General features: G+C 34.7%; 1 protein-coding gene across 2 annotated transcripts in view; it reads left to right on the forward strand.

Moving 5' to 3' along the window:
* The first annotated feature begins 5846 nt into the window (after positions 1-5846).
* LOC142987351 (sodium/hydrogen exchanger 9B2-like) overlaps positions 5847-15693 on the forward strand; it is a 30166-nt gene continuing 20319 nt past the window's right edge. Inside the window, exons 1-3 of one of the 2 annotated variants that reach the window (XM_076136059.1) lie at positions 5847-6243; positions 8508-8572; positions 8692-8792. Coding sequence is in view for 1 of the 2 variants with exons in the window: in XM_076136058.1 (XP_075992173.1) it covers positions 6219-6243; positions 8508-8568; positions 8692-8792 (187 nt within the window). In the remaining variant the exon portion in view is untranslated. The remainder of the gene's footprint in view (positions 6244-8507; positions 8573-8691; positions 8793-15693) is intronic. The other variant, XM_076136058.1, reaches the window with a different exon arrangement.

The raw sequence follows: 15693 nt of genomic DNA on the forward strand, positions 1-15693 counted from the left end.
CTTCATTTATTTTAGTCTGCTCTAACATCCGTTAGTTACAAACGTTAGTGAAACTTTTGCTTTCTGATCAAACAGACATTTTGCTTCAGCACCGGACAACAAACAATAAAATACAACGTTGTTTAATACTGTTTCAACTACTTCATTTACTTTGTTAAAGTTAAGTTGATAAGTGCCAACTTTTTGCTATTCATTGAATCGACAACTACTGCATAATAAAAGCAGGCATTTTTCTGGAACAAAAGAGAATTATCGTCCTATCTCTTTATTAAAGTAATTAAAAATATTAAACGTGGGAACGAAGTTAACAGCAGACAAAAGCCTGAATTTTATGGGCCGTATTAAATGTATAATCACCTTTTACAAAAGAAAGTTTGAAAAAATAACAGCCAAATTGTATTGGGCACTATTGTACGTAGGCACGAGATTACGGATAAATTATAGCTTATTCATAATAGGGTAGGTATACCTAAGACTGGGTACTAGATAAAACTTATGTAATACAGTGTACTTGTAGGTTTATAAACGAAAAAATATTGTAATAACTATACATTTTATTATTATACTATTAACTATATGCCTTACAAAAATTCTGTTAATTCTAACTACATGCTTAAGTATTCGCTTCAAAGTAAAACGAAATCTGTACTAGGTACCATTGCGTAGTAATGGAACTTTTTTTTTAAACAAAATAGTCTTTAAATTGGCAAACGTATTGTATAATTTATAATAAGTAAAGCATTACATTTCAATGTTCACATGATACATTTGCGTCACTCACATTAGATCGGATCGATAAGTCTGGAGATATCAATGAACTAAATGGAATTAGAGTTCAATTTATAAAAAGCCCGAAGGTTTTGTGAGTTATTTCTAGGATTGAATTTCTAGTCTCTATTTGTATTTTGTGGCGGCTTACGGGGCTCGATGCGGGCGAACGGCGAAGCGAGTCGAGCTCGATAAAACATCAAAAAATCGACCAGCCAACTCAACCTGTGGATGCACCTTTGTAATTGGCGGCTTCCACCTCCGCGCCCACCTGTCCGCACCCGCATCTTCCGACTTTATACCAAATGCCTTCACCATCTATAAGAACTTTGAAAAACTTCAAATATATTTCATAAGTTTGACCTTTCACATTGAATAGGTAGTTAGCGAGTTCAGGCATTAAGTTAAGAACTGTACGTAAGGTTGAACGCGTTTGTGTGCCACTCTCTCACTTTATAAACGTCACTTGCAATATAAGTTTGTATGTACAAAAACAATTTTCTCACTACATTGTATAGAAACTTGCTGATTAGGTTGACATGTATGCACATTGTCGTCAATCATTGCTATAAATACCATTGTGTTTGTATATTTAAGGAGAACACAATGCCATATTCAATTTTCACAATCGAGGATATTGTTATTAAACATTGAAGACATGTATTATTGTTTTAAATATGTATTTATTATGACGGGTCGTATGTCGTGTCTGCATGAATTATTATTTACTACAACAACATGAAAACCGGCAAAATCCATTAAAAAGTTTTGTAGTAACATACATAAAACCGTCTTTAAATAGGTTATTTCTACATAGCATAATGTGTAATCAGTCAGTTACAGCATGACAAAAATAACTGACAGAATTTTGTACTTCAATGGTTCTATTTATGATTTTATTGTTTATTTCTTTTTGACTGCAGACTTAGCGCAAATAAATTGCAAACACTTTCAGTAGAAGCGTACCTACCTACTGCAGGTTTTTTAGCCTTCACACGAAATATACGGGACGCACTTTGTTTTATTCGTCCGCGATAGATTTATAGCATTTAAAAAAGCTACCAGAGAGATTAATCCTCCTAAAAGAAATAGCCATTTTACCAAACAATAATATATTTAGTAAACGTCATAATATTCGGACGAACTCAGAAGGATAACTCAATTCTGCTACTCAACAGGCTACGTAACTATACCTACTCAAAGTTTGGCCAAGTGATAAAATACGGAATGAGAAAATTCTCGAAAGAACCAAAGTTACCGCCATAGCTTACAGAATTAGTTAGGCCACATTGCTCGTAGAACCGATAACAGCTGGGGATGAAAACTTCTGTGGTAACCACCAACTGGAAAATATAGCGCCATCCTGAAAGTGGACCAATGGCCCCGCGCCGCGCGTGCCGGGGGACTATCACTACGCGTTGTTATGATACGTTTACTTCAATTATGTTACATATAAAGTGACAATTTGTGAGATTGTTTGTTTACCAAAAAATTTTACTTATTGTAACGATCAAACAAATCAGTTGTTAACATGATTTGAACGTTTATATTTTAGTTGATATTATAGTTTAAGATAATGGAGCAAATAAAAAAAGGTAACAATAGAAATGAAGTTATAAAAATAATATTCACCTCGTATCACTATCAGTAGATTGAGAAAACTTATGACCCATGCGAAGAATGAAATGCGAGAGAACTGTTTTCAAAATCAATAACTATTCATACGGGCCGCTCGGTCGCCTATACAAACATTATTCGAGAGCTGAACTCTTTGATAAATAAGAATATTCTTCAAACCGACGTCGCGATGTCTTTACGTACCGCAAGAAAATCCCCAGGAACAAATCGACGGCCGCCCGCGCTTCTATTATACAACCCTTGTAAAATGGTTTAGCTCACTCAAACGTGCCGTTTAGTTTAAAAAACTTACGAAGGGTCGATTCCAAGTTATCTTATAAGAGGCTTTATATCGTTACATCCGATCGCGTTTCAAATAGATTTCAAAGGTTATTTAAATGTTGATCAATTATTGAATGATACTTAACCGATATCTAATATTAAAGAACATGTAATATAGATAAAATACACGTGTAATGGGAGAGTGCTTATAAGAATTAAATCATAAACTTTTATCGGTCCATTAAAAATATCCTAATATAATCTTCGTTTAGCATCATTCGCAGAAAAGCTTTTTAGGTTTTTGTGTACACAAGTTAGATATTTACGATTCCTATTTTTAGATATAATTTCTGAATATTTCTATGAACAGCTTTAGTAAAACTTAAATAAAACACTTTTAAAAGAAATGCCACGACATCGCAAGAGTATTTTACAGTCATTGATAGCCCACAGACAGTCGTCTTTGTGAGATAAGATTACGGGCCAGCTCACGAAAGTAACGTGAGAAGCATTTGTAACCTGAGTTCATGTTCGCTAAATATGCTAAAGAGTCCTGCTATCGTCAACACGGACGATTTTTCTTTCCAAAGTACTCTAAAACGAACTTATGTGACTTATCTTCGGGTAAATTATTTTCCTGGAAATACGTATCTATTTATTCTCATACCTCGAATATTCTCCGAATATACAACGAAAAATGCTATGTTATACATTATCAGGTGGCACACATAGAATACCGGTAGTTATAACAGCTTTCCTATATAAAAAGATTTCAACGAAAAAGCTATCCTCCTCGTGAGTCTATTTCGTGCCATATTATTTTATAATATGTTGCAGAGTTTGCTTTGCTTTGAGGGTTTCTTTTCTAAGCAGCGACTCTATTTCCAGATACACACGTTTCCAGGTAAACCATCCCTTTTACATCTAAGAAAGACCTGTGGATTTCAAAGCGGTTTGGCCACTGCCTGTCTTTCAAAAGTTTACTACTCCTTTCATATCTCCGCTTCAATTTCGCAGCGCAATTTATATGCACTTTGTAGCGGTGGCCGTTCAAAAGCACCTCACCGCACCGTTTATTCGTGGAGAGTGCTACTGTTAAACGCCGTTTTTTCTGCTGAAGAAGAGTCGTTGATGACGGCGTTCATAGTTAATGAGCAGCCAGTATCCGGCGGGTGTTACTGCGCAAATTGCCCGCTCTTTAGAGGCTCGCCGTTTGCCAACTCAGCGGGAGTCGGTCTAGCGTGAAAGACGTTTCCGACCGTGCGTTATTGTTTACCGCCGGAATGACTTCCTTTTGCTGGTGCACCTAACGAACACAGAGTTTGCAAGTTGTTGCAACTGCACAAAGATATCTCTTTTTTGCGTGACACGAACAAAATATAGTCATCAATGCGGAGCTCTCCACGTTAATAGCCCGTTTTGTGTGGCCGAATAGCCTCTGGCTTTGAATACCACGTTTCCCCGTGTATGTGTATTTTTAACATGCGTTGGCTTTATTCTTGGCAACATGCACTCCCGCTGCTTTAAAACAAACGAAATGTTTCGTATCAAAGACATAACTAAAATTTAATTGAGATTTAATATTCTCGTATTATTCATAACTGTCAGTCTGAATAAAATAAACTAAAAATAAAGTTCTATTGAATCTGACACATTGCCAAGTCGGTTAAACTAACATGGATGAGATGCTTTTTGTAAAACAAGGACAGTTGATTTACTAGTTTGTCTTCATTTATGTTGCAACTGTAAAAACAAGTCGCTTCCTTGAATTGTTCCGGTGCCTTATGGACAAAGAACTGAAATTACCGAGATTTCTCAGTTCTTGTTAAGCGTCAAGACCGTCGATGGGAATTCTCGTTCCTTTTTCTTTACTGTTATTATCAATGAAAATGCAAAATGTTTTTTAAACAGTGGCAAGATGATTTCTTTAACTATTATTTCGCTAACCTCGCTTAATGCCACAAAGATGAACCTTCATAGTTATAAATGTTCCGTACATAAAAGGTGACGTTGGCCACACGGACACGGGATGATAAATGGCTTTGAATTAATTTATTATGAAACATACACCACTACACCAGCCCTTAGGTCATTATTACGAACATGTGTACCTACCGGAGTCGTTAGCTGGAACATGAATGAAAATAGTTTCGTTTTACAACTCAAAATTAATTCATCAACGTCAAATAAACGTCGAGTTGTGGTTTCTACAAAGAATGAAAGGCTCTAGTCGTTTTCTTTCAGCGAATATGTTTGGTGTTAATACTGAGTATTTGAAACATTAATTTGGGCGTTCCGTTTATTCGTTATTTTTATGCTTATCAGAGCACTTATTTGAGCGATCACGCTTCCCGCTTCCTAATCCTATAAATCCTTTCTAATAGAAATATCGGGCACTGAAAGATTCGATACCAACAAGATCAAAAAAACAAACACGTTTGCGTTGTTCTTATTTAATTTATGATGTTCAAACTTACGACGATAATGGATCTTGTTGGTGTAGTAATAGCTATTGTTTTTCACTGTGAATTAAAAAAATATATACGCGATATTTGGAATAAATACGGGAATTTTATTTACTGCTCGAACCACATGATTTCAACAATCCGAATGGTTTAAAACATCCAGTGTCATTTATTTCTGTGCCGTGTCTACTAGCTTCTGTGCGAGCCAAGGATTTTGGTGTATATTTTGGTGATAAAAAATACAATGGTATTTATATATTTTTCTTTATTTTTAACTGAGAAAATATTCCGTTATCATTATAAGTGTTTAAATGACGCTAGACGCGTAAAACACATACAATGTTAAAATAAAAAATATAGCGTTATACGATGTAAACACTATTTTGCAATCACAAATACGTCAATAATGCCTAATTTCCTTCCTGAATGGCGTAGAAAGTAAGTAGTTTCGTCAAGTGCAATATCAATTCATTATCTCTAATTAATCAGCATTTCCCACTTGTCAATAATATCTACACAAAGAGTTCATTAGCTCGCAATACAAACTATTAAATGAATCATAATAAATATAAAGAACAGTTACAATTTATCCAACGAAATGTAAACATCATTTGGGCTCACTAACAATAGTGTTTTCGGTAATTTGTAACGTGATGTTTCATTACAGAAGCGAGAATGTATTATCCATCAGATGTACATGTATTTATTGTTAAGTTATGAAAACACAGTGGTCGGCGACGGTAAGGGCGACGAACGTCCGGCCCATACGTTCCGTGTTGAATAATTCTTACTTGCTTATTTTCAAACTGCATCGATTGTGTGCCGACATACCATCGACATATTTCGACGTCCAGTGATTAATGTATTTTCTATTATGGCAATTGAACGCAGAGCGCACGCGACGAATTTTATTATTAGAGGAACGCTAAACGAGATCACACCGGTTCGTCAGTCACACACAGTAAAGTGTCCGATGTGCTTTTAATATGAAATATGTGTTCACTCCGCTGATGCGCTTTCATCCCGGTTCATGTGTTTAGACTTTATAACAGATTACTTTGTAGTATTGTGTGCAAGGTCAGCAACATGACAACCACTAGCTACGAAGTCGGTAAGTCTACGTTCTGTTTTATTTAGACCCCTTTTATAAAGTTTTAAAAATACAATTTAAAAGTGCTTGTTCTTGATTAATTTAAAGTAATTATTGTAAAGTGTAACAAAACTCAGGAAGTGAAAGAAAACATAATGTCCCGTGCTTCCCATTAGACAAGGAAGCATATAATTTTTCCGCCAACGTTTCGGGGAATTTCTTGAAGTGAATCTCGCTGTAAACTCGACATGCTTTCAGCTACAAACTAAATTCAAGTACTGAGCATAGTAATGAATAAGTGGGATTAAGACTTACTTAACAAGCGCCATTTAAACTAATAATTAGGATAAAAAGTAACGAAATCAAAGTATTTGATGATGATAATTCAGTTAATACAAGGCTATGCAAAACGTATATTCACTCCCGTTCAGCAGATATTTAATAAAATTAAATGAATAAAAGTGAATTAAGTTCAGTGTCGCGAACAGCAATGAATAAATCGAATTACTGTGACATGAAACATTTTGGCTTACCTTTAATATCGTAGATTGTTTTGATTAAAAACGTGAAATATGAAATTAACATGCGGAAATTATGTTCAATATGAGTTTATTGTTTTTGCCAATAAGGTCGCTCTAAATCGTAAACATCTTAGCTGACGTATCTATACGTAAGACGCGTATGTCTGATCTTGTGCCAATTTATACGAAGGCCTTACGTACAATTGTTACATGAACTTTGTAATGTGTTGTGTCTGAGTTTTTTCTAAAAACTTAACAAAATAAATTATTTGATAGATGAAAAATTATCAGTAGCAACAATTAAAAAGTACTCATTGTCGTTTATTATCCCAGGCAAAAGACAATGGTTAGTATACCATAATAAAATTCCGTATTCAATTATGCTATGAGCTCAATACTCGTACAATAATAATTGCTGCTATAATGTAGTCACAATTACACTTCCAATATCGTTAGAACAAGCTAGCTGTTAGTTTTACCATCGTTAGTTGAATAAAGTCAGTCGTAATCATAAATGGCACTCCCGTTTCAATTGTCATATGAACTGTCCAGCGTTGACCTCAGAGGCTCCGATGGCCATCTTTCTTATGGCCTTTGTCATTAATTCTAAAACTTTTCTCGTCGACACCTCAACAAAGTTATTAATGTAATTTACAATGCTTTTAACTGGTCATAACATTCGTCCCGTGTAACGACTTTTGTTTCCACGAGTTTTTGGAAATATGTAAACAAAATGTTATTTGTTTCGTGAACATATTAGAAAAGTACTTCAACAATAATCCACCTCGTTCATCATTGTTTTTTATTTATAAATACCAATTAGCGTTTCGCTATGTAAATCCTACACAAATTAGACGAAATATTGATCTAAAAAAACAATTAAATAAGTATTGCTTAGGTTTTGGGTATCCACAGCCTTTATATAGGCTATAAGATACGTCTATCGTTTTACTCTCAGGTTAAGTCAAAACATCATCAGCAAAGTCAAACAAACACACGAGTACGACAACTATTATTTACTCCATGTGAACACCTCGTAAAACACGAGAAACAGCCAGTTCCTGTCGTATTATGAACATCGGCTGCGGCGGCTACCGGTAGTTAAAAGCTGGAAAAGTTTTGACAACTAATCTAAAGTTAAGTTGATGGAACCTCCACTTGTTGGGTCGCGGAAATCAAAGCAGTTGCACTGAATGTTACTTGATATTGTTATTTTAGCGATACTTGTGTTTGGTAAACAGGCATAATTTATGATGAAATAGAATAAACTCTAGCTTAGAAGGGCTTTAATATTATGTGCATTAAGAATACACTTGGTACGCGCATAAAGTGTTAGAAAAATACAAACTTCTCAACAGCAACAGTGTACTGTGTATTTAAATAGTATGTAAATAAGCCTCATTCTCTTGCTGGATCCATGTCATTTCAACGATCATAGACATCTGATTAAAGTGCATCGTGACGTCAAAGATAGCCTCGGAAGAAAATGAGAAAAATACAAAATGTCGGAATGTAGAGACGAGAGAGGAACTGCAAAGCCATCACTTAGGAGCGCCACTAAGTAACTCGTTTTGCTCTGTTAACTCTTAGAACTTACGGTGCAAGATGTTTATTTGTTAAAAATCGTAAATGGACTTAGACGATATTGCACAAAAGTATTATAGTTCTGCAACTGCCATCGTAGAATTCAATGAGCGGAGGTATACTTATACTACTACACGAATAACTACAGCGTAAATATAATATGACAACTTTAATTTTCAGATAAAAATGAAAACATTAGAGCGACCAATATAACCACTTTTGAACTTGGATCCTCCAAAACGTGAGTAAGTACATGTATACGTGTATGTAATTTTCCTGCCTCTTGTCTTACTAAACATATTATTATATATCTCAACATTCGTTCAATGTTTCGGATACATTCTTATAACTTTATTTGTTACAGACATCATGTGAAAGTGGAAAAGAAAATATTCCTTGGAAAGTTGTTGCAAGTACTTCCATCAGTTTCCGAATTGAGACAATACGTCGGCGTCTTTCTTTGCGGTGAGTACAAACACAATGCTGATAACAATATCGAAACGAACAATAGCCGTATTATACAAGGGCGATTACTCTCCCACAGGCCTGATTGTAATATCCAGTCAATGAAAATTTATAAATAACCTATGCAAATTCTGTTGAAACAGTATCTATACTATTCACAAAAACCTGGCAAGACCTAAGATCGCTACTAAACTAGATAACGTGTTTTTAAAACCTCCGTAATAATAAGTTCTGTGAAATTGTGTTGGTCATCACTTTTTCTTACTAAAATACTCTCGCGGCCTAGTTGAATACTGACCGAAATTGGTTATTAATCTACCTTTAGTACACCAAGCAAGTCGTTATTGTAAGTAGGAGTCATTCCAAGAATATAATTCCGTCGGTAGCTAATGGTTACTTTCGCCATTTTATTTGCGGGAAAAGACAAAAAAATAACAGAGGTTCACGTGAAACGTACTACGGCCTACTATGGCCAAAAACGTTGCGGCGTAAGTCAACGAAAAAGTAGTTTATATTTGACAGTTCAAGGCGTAGCTCGTAGCAGCGGATATCCCTTGCGAAATGCGAAACAATGAAATTGAAACTATGTTACGTTGCATGTAATATTATGATTGTCGTTAAAAATCTCATTTTCCGCGTTGCCGTCAGCTGGGCGCTGGGCGTCATAGCCCACTTGAATAGAATTTTCCGCTGATAAAAAATTGAAGTGGCAATTAATCACTGCAATTATCGGGATTATTTTATTTTACATACATCCATACCTAACATCACACCAGTTATACCCATAAATTAATGTAGGTAGAGGTGCAATAAGGTGTCTCGTTTTGCCAAGCATAAATTAAGTCCCACTAAGTACAAGCCCAATGCCATATACCGAGCACATTACCAAACTCCAGGCTGCATCAGCCGGGAAATTTCTATAACAAATTAGAAAGGCCCAATAGCACAGCCTCGTGATCGGCAGTCACATACTAACCACACAAAACACAGTTCATTAGCAATTATATTATTATCAAATAGAATGTGTTAAGAACGTTAATAACCAGTGAACTGAAACAAAATCACCATATGCTCTCCTTATTTTATTTCTACAGTATCATTTTAAAGTATATCTACTCTATAATATTTTCACGTCAGTATCCCAGAGGAACGGTCACGAATAGTTTGCAAGACCTCTATAGAATAGTTTCTGACGCTTTTGTATGGACAATCACACAGTGCCACTAGCGCATGACAAAGGCACTAATTTAATTATGTACATGTAACTGTCATACGATACCGTTTGACATCTGTACGATAGAACTCGATAGCTAGTGTCGAAAGCTTCCCGATTGCCGGTTCGGTCAGAGAATGTAAAAAAAATATTTGTATGTGTATTTTTTTTAATGTAGGTTATGTAGGTACGTTTCCTTTTTGCGAACAAATATATTTTCAATATTTAAAGTACCTAGTTTTCCTCCATGAGTCATATAAGTTTTTGCTCTATGCAACAACTAGTGAATGCATCCCGATCTCGCGAGATCCCGTGTATTTTTTCGGGATCAATCTCGAAGCATAATATGACGAGATCCCGTTCGGGATTGTCGGAGAGGGCATTTTCAGCAGCTGGCTACATTGCAATAGACTTAAGATGCCGATTAGAAGCTCGTACTATTGATACACTTTGTATTTTAAGAGGCTACTTTCAAACTGCCTTGTGATTACTTTTTATTTTGATCTCCTGGAGCTACACCTACTTTTTTGATTATGTTCATGTTATTACACCTGTTAATTATGTTACGTTGTTAGTATTATTCAAAAATAAAGGCTTTTATTTTCTTTCAAATAATAATTTATTGCATTCACCACACTATCACACACATATTACATTAAACAAGTCGTTCGAATTGTATTATTTTTACTAACTAGACGGGATCCCGAAAATCTCGGGATCCCGCGGGATTGATATTTCTGATCGCGAGGGATCTCGAGTTGACGATCTCGAGTCGGGATTGCATTCCCTAGCAACAACTACCATATTCAGTGGTCCAAATGATCGAGCAATTTTTTTATTAATTATGGTAATATTTATGATAATTACCAAATAGTTATCAAGCTTAAATTCGATTTCAGAACAAAATTACAGTGGACAATAAACCATTTGTCACTGATTTTACTAAAATATAAAACGGTATGTCATGTCATGCATTTCAATATTTATACTACTATTATTACTGAGAGTTATATACTTCGATATAATTTCAAACTAAACCAAACACAGACAGATTCTTCATAGCTATGCTACTAGCTATAACAAATATAGAAGATACATATTATAATGTTACAATTGAGACAGCTTCATCTTATTAAAATATTTGGATTATTAACTACGTATATTCCTTTGTTAACACATGTTTGTGTTTTATGAAGGGCCAGTAGACGGGCTAGTAAGAAGAGATAATATTATGAAAACCTTGCATAACAGAGACCACTGCTATGACTATAACTATGCCTGTTGGCTGTTACAGTCTAACTAATTATATGCGCTGTATGCGATGAGATGAACCTAATCAAACTTGCTCCCGCTTTACCCAAACGGAGTATGTGTCTCTTTTTTTAAATGTTTTTTGTACATTAATTTCATCAGAAATGTTTTCAAGCTCCAGGTTGTTAACTTTTCTTTTAAACTAAATCTGAATTTTAGCTATAATGACTGTCAGTGAATGAGTTACAGTCACACAAGTATACGAAATAATCAAACGTCATAAGTAGTGCGTCTCATAATTCGTATTGTTTATATACATTTCAGTCTTCCTTTCACTTCCTAGTGCACCTATTTAATGCTAAGTGGTATTCTAATATTAGTTCATTGTACAAATACACAACTGCAATATGATGTAATTTACATCAATTCACAAGTGGTCTTTAAACAACATAGCGATAAATTCTGTTTACTGTAACAATGTACTGTTTAACACATAACTACGATGCATTTATTGTTGATAGTTACGTGCAGAACAAAATAATCATTGAAAAACATCCCGTAATACCGACAATACCTGGAAATTCCTGTATTGCTTAATACGCAGAAATTTTAATTAAATAAAGCGGTGGTTTTCAATGCTTTTTTCAATTAAACTGAAATTAACGAACATGTTAAGTAAAAATATATATCTGGATATTTTAATCTTATTTTGTTAGTGTATAAAATATTTTTGTGCATTCGGCTTCAAAATATACTCTGATTTCAACGATAACCAAAATTAACAAATCAAATATACGTTTAGGAATAATCTTGTTTAAGATGAAGCAGTGTCGTCATCTCAAATTCCGAACTCACAATTAAATTAAATATCGTTTCAACAAATACAGTCAGTCTCGCGTATACTTGGAGGATGGCAGGAAGCACGATCAATTAGGTAGTCATTGCAAAGTCTTCAGAGACAATATCGGAAGAGTTCCTTGAAACGCGCCTCTTATTTCTGGCTACAACTTTAACAGAAACCTTATACTACTAACTGCCAATTTACCGCTTTTAATTGCTTTAGATATTACTTTACAAACTGTTTATTTTATTTTGTTTTGAACAATAGAAAAGTGATATCAATTCGTCGTATGAAACGTGAAAAGAATTTCAAACTGAACCGTTTCGGGAACCGGTATTACACCCGTTTTAGGCACTATCTGGCTATCGTATGCAGAATGCAAGCGTTTGCCGTAAATATAGGCGATGCGCAAACACTGAAGCCGATGCGTGCTAAACCTGATATGGCGTTCCATTCAGACCATAACCGAAAATTGTAAAAAATGCAGTTCCGTAGACTAGGTTTATCAATTTTATTGCGCAAACCGGTGGTTGTTTCCCTCGAAAATATAAATACCATCACTGCTTTTATTTTTTCTCATATGATTTTGTTATTACTTAAATACAGACTTAAGCTGGGGCTTATTTACTTTAGACATTAATACGTAAATAATGCCTCAGACTTACACCTACTTAAATTACAATCATACGTTTTTGCGTGGGCGTTATTATCAAACTGTTTTTTAATCTTTAATTCAGTTCTGTATTCACAATACATTCTCGTTTCGGTTATTTAACGCCCACATTACAAAACTCCATGGTGATATCTACCGAACATTTACTACCACAAAACAAACAATATCATTCTGCTCGAACCCGGAATGGAGCCTTTGGGACCTCGTAATCAGCAGTACCATCTAGTGGCGTTCACATGAAAACGTCAATAAACGTACCTACTTTTTTACTCGCTCTCCGCTCTCGCCCACTACATCTACGACAGTGTTACATTAAAACGCCATAAACAAACAATCCTTAAGCCAACGCCAACGGATATGAAATAAATTAAAATTACTCCTGACATAACCGCCTCTGGGCACAACATTTCAATTACTTATAAAAAACATTACGCTTCCCGTGTTTGCAAAAATAAAATATTACTCGTCAAAATGAACATCATTATATTTTTATATTCCTGTAGCTTGTTAGAACGAATTAGATTAAATGGTAGGAATCAAACATCACATGACTGGTGATGTTATCTCAGGTTTCATCATCAAATGCGTCTTTTATTGCTACAAATAATGATACGAATAAATGATTCGATTTAATAGTTGGGCGCCCTTGTTTAGTAATAGAGCATTCGACTCGTACGGCCTTGTCAGTGAATCATTCAGCTAGACATGCGGGCCCACTCAAATCAAAACAATGCGTGATCAATTTGCGTGGATAACCACCAAAATTCTGTCAATCTCTGAGGTAGATCTATTTGCGTTGATAAGGCTTTTTGCAGACTTCCAAATTTTAACTTTACTTCCATTCATTTTGAGAATCTTAAATATACGAAGACTTTCTCTTCTAGAAGTCATAACAATACATCAAAGCGTATAAGTACAGTGCAACACATTTTGTCATCAAATAGCTTATATCGTGCTTGAAACTGTCGGCAAAGTAATGGAAAAATACGTAGGTACGCATCGTATTACGTTTATTATTTTCCGTCCCTATTTCATGAGACTGCCCCGTTCCTGAATTATTCTAATGTCTGAGATGTATGCGCAGGTTACCATTATGTATATGAATCAGGAAGAAATATTTATCATACTATCCGCAACACTCAATCATTTCCGACAGATAAATTACGACCAACTACCCAAATTAATATTACCGCATTAACTTAACATTACCAATACTTTCATAATTAAAATAAGTAAATGTTGTATGTAAAATGAAATACTGTTCATTGTTATTAGCAAAGAGGTAGGATACAACTTAAGCTTATTGGTCAGATCAAGGAGGTAAATTAGAATTTTCTTTTTTATGATTGACTTTTTTTATCACTGTGGTAAACCTTTTTTTTTAAACAAAATAATTTGTGATTTATGGATTAACTGTTTAATTTTTATTTTCCGGAGATATCGCGAGCGTTAGATAGTAATTATGCACGTAATCTTGTTCAGTTGTTTCCGTAGTGCGATATATTGCCTGGGAACAATAGAGGCGATTTAGGAACGACAACGCGCAACAGCTGGCCATTATAGTCCCTTGAGATCTATGTAGGTTTCGTACCAACCTTTAAAACCAAAAATATTGCCCTATACAGTGTTACAGATAACACACAACATTTATTTTTAACAATAGTTTTTTACCACACATAGGTCTGAAAAAAAGGTTTAAAAGAGGTTACATTGTAAAACTGAATTATTAAAAAAAGACCATTAGCTGTAAAAAACAGACCCGATTCGGCGGGAAATAAATTAATTGATAGTTTTTAACATTTGATTTAGTGTTTCGGTTGTTGTTTGTTGTTTCGGTTCTGCGAAAATGGTTAGAATAATTTAACTATACATACTAATAAAAATATTGTTTAATAAGCTAATAGAAAAATAAATCTTCACCTTACTTGACAGACGAATTCATGATTACAAGGGTTTCGTAAGTAAAACGTACATAATCTAGTCTTACTAAAAACTTCTACGAGAGTAAAACACCAAACTCATTTTTTTGACAAATTAATTATATATTTAAGGCTTAATGTACCAGACTGCAAACTGGAAACTCCGCTAGAACACTGTATGTACTAGATAATTGCTTTCAGGAGTTATTTATATTAACATAATTAAGTAAACCGCAAGTTCGCGTTATTCAGCAAATTCTTTACGACTTTACGAGTGCAAACAGACATTGTTATGTGTGTCAAAGAAATGTATTACTAATTATACCTACATCGTAATCTAGTTGCGTAGGAAAACTTTCAGTAGCTCGATTCTCTACTGCTATCTACTACCGACAACCGGCTTGTCATCGAGAAATTTTGTATGAAAATATGAGCAGCGCCTCTAACGGGTGTCTTAGGAATTATTTTAGCAGTACATTCTAAATGTCAAACTTTTGAAACTCGACAGTACCGATTGTACAGAATCGCGCTGCAGTAACATACATACATAATATCACGCCTGTTATGCCTCTGACGCCTGCCGAAATTGTTGGCAGAGGTGTATAAAAAATTAACCACGTTTTGCCATTACAATGCAAAATTTACCGGGCACGTTACCAAAAAAAAACCGTAATTAAAAAAATATTCTTCTATAAATTAGAAAATATCAATAGTATTTTGCCCGATCGAACCCGAGACACAGTCAGTAACAATTACTATTATTACGATCACAATCTGTGCTACATTGACTATAGGCGCTAATTCGAGTAGGCAGCATAGAAAGTAGTCGCTATCGATATAATAGTAAATTGATCAAAGCCCCTAGTGATATAAGTATATTTAAGAATACATTTCTAGACGTTAGACTGCCTATGCAATAACGCGATAGTATTGAAAATCGTTAATACCTAGCACTTAACTATCAAAAAGCATTGAAATAGAATTTCATATTTCAGCCATTTCTT

The sequence above is a fragment of the Anticarsia gemmatalis genome, chromosome 3 (assembly GCF_050436995.1).
Source record: "Anticarsia gemmatalis isolate Benzon Research Colony breed Stoneville strain chromosome 3, ilAntGemm2 primary, whole genome shotgun sequence".
Classification (NCBI taxonomy): Eukaryota; Metazoa; Arthropoda; class Insecta; order Lepidoptera; family Erebidae; genus Anticarsia; species Anticarsia gemmatalis.